Here is a 6,000-nt window from a genome sequence, read left to right as displayed (position 1 = left end):
TTAAAACGAAAGCCTCGCGTGTTTTTTTTTTTCTTTTCAAGAGCGTTCCTCTGACTTTTATAATTTGGACTTCAGCACGAGAGTCAAACAGCAGCAGAACAGAGCGAGACTTTTCAAAGTGCCTTCCCAACGTTATTTGGAAGTGAACGGCTCCGCCCTCACTTTTCCGCGCTGGGGTTGAACCCTGGGAATCAGGTTCGGGTATGAGAGATGTTTTGGACGCTCCTCTCACCTAGGGGGAGGGAGAGTCGCTCTCCCGCCTGCTGTCCGCCTGCTTGAGGGAAGGAAGCTTGCGGGAGCAAAGAGGATGGGCGGCGGGGTCACCGCAGTCCAAAAACCCCAGGTGGGCGCGCACAGAGCCTTTACGCTCAGCTGCTCCCAGCCTTTGCAAACGGCGCGCCAGGGCACCAGGGCACCTGGGCCGGGGCAGCGCGGCGGCTCGCGCACGCGCACTCCGCGGCCCCGCGCCCGCTCCTCCACATTCCGTTCCACGTGTTGCTTGTTGTAGGAGCCACAGGTTCCCCACCTGCGCCCGGCGCTCGGGCCGCGCCACCACTGCCGGCCAGCGTTGCAGAAGCACGGGGCTGGCGGGCCCCGGGCCGGCCGAGCAATTCAGGAGGCGCTCGGGCTCCCCCCAACGCTAACTCCGCCCATTTAATCCCGGCGGCTCTCCCCCCCACCCCCTCCCCCCTCCTGGACCTCCTCCCGCTCCTGCCCGCCCCTTTCGCTCTGGTGGTAGGAAACACTCCAGTCTCTAACTCGACGTGTCCGGAAAGCCCTGGCCAGTTTCCCTTTCGTTCTGCGGCCGCTGCTGCCGAGCGCGCGGCTCTCTCAGACCTGCGGGTGCAGCCGCCCGGGGTGAGGCGCCTGGTGGTCGCGGGCCGAGCGGCGGGGCGCCCCGAGCACCATGCTGGACCCGTCTTCCAGCGAAGAGGAGTCGGACGAGGGGCTGGAAGAGGAGAGCCGCGATGTGCTGGTGGCGGCAGGCGGCTCTCAGAGAGCAGCGGCGGCGCCGGCTCGGGAAGGGCGGCGGGACGCGCCGGGGCGCGCGGGCGGCGGCGGTGCGGCCAGACCTGTGAGCCCGAGCCCCTCGGTGCTCAGTGAGGGGCGAGACGAGCCCGAACGGCAGCTGGACGAGGAGCAAGAGAGGAGGATCCGCCTGCAGCTCTACGTCTTCGTGGTGAGGTGCATCGCGTATCCCTTCAACGCCAAGCAGCCCACCGACATGGCCCGGAGGCAGCAGAAGGTGAGTCGCGTGCAGGACCCGGCGCCTCCTGCCGCCACTTCTTCCTCCCTGGGGTTTTCTCCCGGGAGAGCTCTGGGGCGCCTGTCCGCTGTCCTCTGCTCAACGCAGGACACTGTTTTTGTTGGTCTTTCTGGGAGGACAGTGCTTTAGCCCGCTGGGTATCGGGTTGCAGCGGGCGCATCTCCTCCTGCCCGGTTGGCAGAAGCTGTCGGCTTGGCATCCATGAGACCCAGACCGACCCGACAGCTCCGGCCGTGCGGCAGTGGCACCCGGCTCTGGCCGGGTTAGAATGCAACTCCCGTCAACTTTAATTTCTAACATCGGTGGTGCACTCCTGTTCACCTGGCCCAGCTAGAACTGGCTTTGCCCTGGGTCTGAATGAGTGTGTAGCTAGGCGAAACAGGTGGAATCGTGAACTCTTCTCTTAGAGAGGAGTTCTCACTAGCGCAAAGGGGTAGAATTATTCCTCAGCGAAGAGTTAAATGGACAGCTTTCCTATACTGCTGCGTAATTAGGACATCAGATCCTAACAGAGAGAGGGTAGGCAGCTTTGTAGAGTCGCTGTGGATTAGTAATTCCTGGTCCAGGCAGGCCTAATGAAATACACTATTGATGAAAAATAAAAGATTGGCGTATAACCACTTGACAATGAATGCTCCTCCTTGCCCCCAAGAGGTAGGGAGTTGTTTCAGGTGTAACGTCTGCCCACTTTAGTTTTAAAACAAGACCTCAAGGGTCTAATGTTCTGTAGGAGACAAAAGTTATGACTCAAATTACCATAATTGAGTAAATGTTTTCTATAGAAACTGCCTAGGAAATCTTTAATAGAATGTGGACTCGAGAAGCTTCGGTAGAAATCTGTAAGTCCTCTTAGTTTGGGACAAGATGTGCAGACCCAGAGAGATGGTAATTTGCTAAAGGCATACCTGGTAGCACAGTTGTTTGTTAGTTTTCTGAAGTATTAACTTCAGCATATGAGGCATTTCTTAGAAATTTGGAGAGCTTTTGAATTGACTTTTGAAAAACAACTAGTTGAGAGTAAATGCAGTCTTTCCACCACCCTCCCACTCCTATTTACTAGTCTCTTAAAATATGCCTAAAGTAAGCAGCTGTTTTGAATCAGTCATTCCCTGGGTGTGCTTGTGGAATGATTCTCTACAGCTGGTGGGTAATTACGCAGCTCCTTCGAGTACCTAACCCTCTAGGTAATTTGGAGTCAGAGTGCTAGGGCTAGGAAAGATGCTGGGATCTTGTAGGCAGACACTTCATTTTGGAGGAAACAAGTATGTCAGTAGCGTTTCCTAATCCCAAACTAACTGGCATGATTGAAGCCACCATTCCTCAGGTCAGTTTTGAGTGCCCTGCAGAGTTTTCCATTCCACTCCTAGGTAAGTTTTATACTTTTCCGTCCGCTGCTTGTGTCGAGTTATGTTGCAGTCAGTCAACCATTGCCTCTTCTCAACTCTAGGTCAAGCGACTTTCAACTTCAGTAGTCATTCTTAAGTGTAAGTGGACTTTTGGCATATATGTTGTGTATGTGGTCATAGAAGTTTATGAATACCATCCAGTCTCCAGTTTTATCGTTCACGTTGCATTTAAGCTTGTTTTTAGAGTATTAAAGTATAAAAATGTATGGCAAAACTAATAGACTATTCCTGTTTGGAATATCATTCTTGAAAATGCTTTTGTAAAGAGTACTCACAAGTAGTGTGCACACTTGTTGCATTTTGTTAGTGAAACGAACTCTCCCTGGCTTGTTCAAGTAGCGCAGATCATGACTCCTGTTTAAGTAGAATGATTGTTCCTCCAGAAATTTGAATTGGCAAACAGGTGCGTTCACAATACTACTGAGGAGACAGTTATTAAAATCTTATCCAGGCATTACCTAAAATAATTCCAAGCTACAAAAAAGCAAAATGCTGCATATGTTCTGTGCAGAAATACTTGGAATGCTTGTAAATCTCTATTTTCTAAATGTTGAGAGCACTGAGTGCTGTCAGATTAATTTTTGTAAATTTTGCGTAGTAAGGGTGAGGCCCCATAACAACCCAAATTTGGATAAGGGAAATACTTTTTCAAAAGGCCCCACAGCTTGCTAAAGGGAGCTGGAGCAATTCTTGGCAGTCGGGTTTCCTCCTAGGACAAGATGAAATGGGAATTGAACTATATTCTTGTGATTTTGATGCACAAGCCAGTAATTAATGCCAAACTGTAAGTCTTGAGTTATACTGTTGGGTTATATAAAAGAAGTAACAGGATAATTGCAGAATCACCTATCTATTGTGTATTTTTATTCTCTGTCTTCAGGTATTCAGACATCCAGTAAAAGGATTTAATAGGTTAAATTATTGTCATTGGAATGCATATTGCTGCTTACTTCTCCCAACTTTGAGAATTTAGAAACTCAGAAATGGAGATCTGGAAGGGTCCTTATTTTATAAATGAAGAGAACTAATCACAGAGAGAACAGAGCCTTCGCTGGGCAGTCAGAGCCCTCTCACTATTAGGGCTGGTGAGTTTCTGTGAACCAGAGCTGAGTTGTGGTGTTTTTTGTTTGTTTTTCACTTAGCTAAAATGGCCAAAAAGCTAGTAAGGGATTGTGTCCGTGAGTTACTTAAGAAAGCTTAGTAGCATTAAACTCAGTTGACTAAAACATGTCTGTCTTTGCTTTTGTCTGGACAAATTTGCCTCAGAGGAATAACACTTGTCAGTTTATGCCAGTTAAGTGCTCTAATTGACTACTTTTGGCTTTATGGAAAATTCTAGGGGTATATGTGGACCAGACACTGTGACAAACCTTTGTACCGGGTGGTCACACTAGCTAAGTGAACACATCCAGGAGTTCACACATGATCCTAATAGGAAGTCACAAACAGCCAATGGCACATGACTTTAGTTGTGAGTAGTGCTGAAGCCTCTTCTCATGGACCTGGACTGGCTTTGCACTATCACAACCGCAACAGCAATAATAAACTCTGGGTGCTTCTAGATCATTGGTTAAAGGTGGGATCAGTGTCAAAACTAGAAAAAACAATGACGCAGGTGAAGCAAACCAGTTATTACTTAATAAAGGCAATTTGTCAAAGCTTTGGAAAACTTTGAGACCCTGGAGGTGAAAGTAGTAAAAGGGGTCTTTGGTATTTAGAAGGTAGGAGGAATCTGACAAGCCTAAGGAGCCCCAGAGAAGAGGTTAAGTCCATTGTCTCACGTCGATGTGGGTTTACAGACTGCAGGTCTCAGTTTATAATTTCAGGTGTGCGTGAATTGAGATGCGAACGGTTTTGGTTAGCCAGAAGTCTGGAGGTTTCTAGTTGGTGGTTGCTCTGTTCATTATTTTTGTTTTTATTATTTAGTAAAAGTCAGATAGTGAAGGAGCCAACTATTAATTTTTAAAACTAGATGTAATGAAGAGGGAATTAAAAAAATTAAAATGGTACCTAATAACTTTCCATGTGATTCATAAACCCATGTTCTTTGGGTTTATATGCATTGCCAATGAAATCACACTAAGCTGTGCCTTATTAAATGTTTTTATATAATAAGCCCACCACTTTGCATAATTTTCCTCAATAATTCTAACTTTCAAAAATGTATACAGGGGCTGGCCCCATGGCCAAGTAGTTAAGTTTGTGCGCTCCGCTTCCATGGCCCAGGGTTTTGCTGGTTTGGATCCTGGATACAGACCTGGCACCACTTATCAAGCCATGCTGAGGAGGCGTCCCACAGAGCACAACCAGAAAGACCTACAACTAGAATGTACAACTATGTGCTGGGGGGCTTTGGGGAGAAGAAAAAAAAAGATTGGCAACAGACGTTAGGTGCCAATCTTAAAAAATAAAAAAAAAAAAGTATACAGATACTGGGAAATTGCAGATGGTGAGGAACTAAGCTCCTTAGGTAAAATTGATCAGGAAGAGAGCCTTGTGGGGAAATAATATTGGGTGAAATAATATACAGCAGGCCCTTGCCTACAACTCTCCCATCTGAATGTTATACTACAATAAAGTGGCCACTTTTATCTCTCTTTGGAAATGGTAGTCCTTTCTGTGTGTTTTGTTTAAGTCTTCTGACTGCTTAGGCCATCCTCAAGCTCAGGGAACGCCAATTTTATGAAAAATGAGCTACAAATCCCCAAAGGCTGAGAATTACTTATCTTGTGCCAGGAGTCATCGTGACTTAGTGCCACCCTGCCCCACCTTTGGGGCCTAAGGTACAACCGTGGCCAGATGTATTCTCAACACGGTGCATGGTGTATAAGAACGTAGTAAATATCTGTTGGATACATTTAGTCCATGTCTCAGAGAATTAGATGTAGGATGGAGAAAAGATAACAGGCAAAGTCAGTCTTCTACTCTTCCCTGGAAAAAAATGTTCCTAATCTGCTTTGAGACCTCTAGGACTCACCCCACCCTTCTAAAGAAAGCCATAAAAATGGTGATATCTGTTGGTGTAGAGCTAATGACTTCAAGCCAGGGAAGCAGTGTTAGAAGCCCCACAGCGTGCCTTGCTTTCTTGCTTGCAGGTTTCCAGAAGACCTGGTGATAGTCTGAAAAGCCATCCTTTTGTGTTCCTCGGGCTTTGGTACCTTATAACGCAAATATGGAAGGGATGGGCTATGCTGTTTGCTGCTTCTAATAATAGGGAACGCATTGCCCTGTGGGGAGTGAGTTGGAAACCACACATTAAAGTAAAACCTCAGACTGGTCTTCAACCGTATCTCAGAAAAAAATGCTTGTTTCTTCAACTGATTCATC

At 47.2% G+C, this 6,000-nt stretch overlaps 1 protein-coding gene across 18 annotated transcripts in view; it reads left to right on the top strand.

Annotated features, from left to right (window-relative positions):
- The first annotated feature begins 546 nt into the window (after positions 1-546).
- The window catches only part of CADPS2 (calcium dependent secretion activator 2), a 496,160-nt gene continuing 490,706 nt past the window's right edge, over positions 547-6,000 (top strand). For all 18 annotated transcript variants that reach the window (XM_070616447.1, XM_008514417.2, XM_070616451.1 and 15 more), the window contains exon 1: positions 547-1,246. In XM_070616447.1, coding sequence (XP_070472548.1) covers positions 908-1,246 — 339 coding nt within the window. In that variant the 5' untranslated portion in view covers positions 547-907. The remainder of the gene's footprint in view (positions 1,247-6,000) is intronic.

Source organism: Equus przewalskii, chromosome 4 (genome assembly GCF_037783145.1).
Source record: "Equus przewalskii isolate Varuska chromosome 4, EquPr2, whole genome shotgun sequence".
Lineage (NCBI taxonomy): Eukaryota > Metazoa > Chordata > Mammalia > Perissodactyla > Equidae > Equus > Equus przewalskii.
This window is presented reverse-complemented; position numbering and strand designations above follow the sequence as displayed.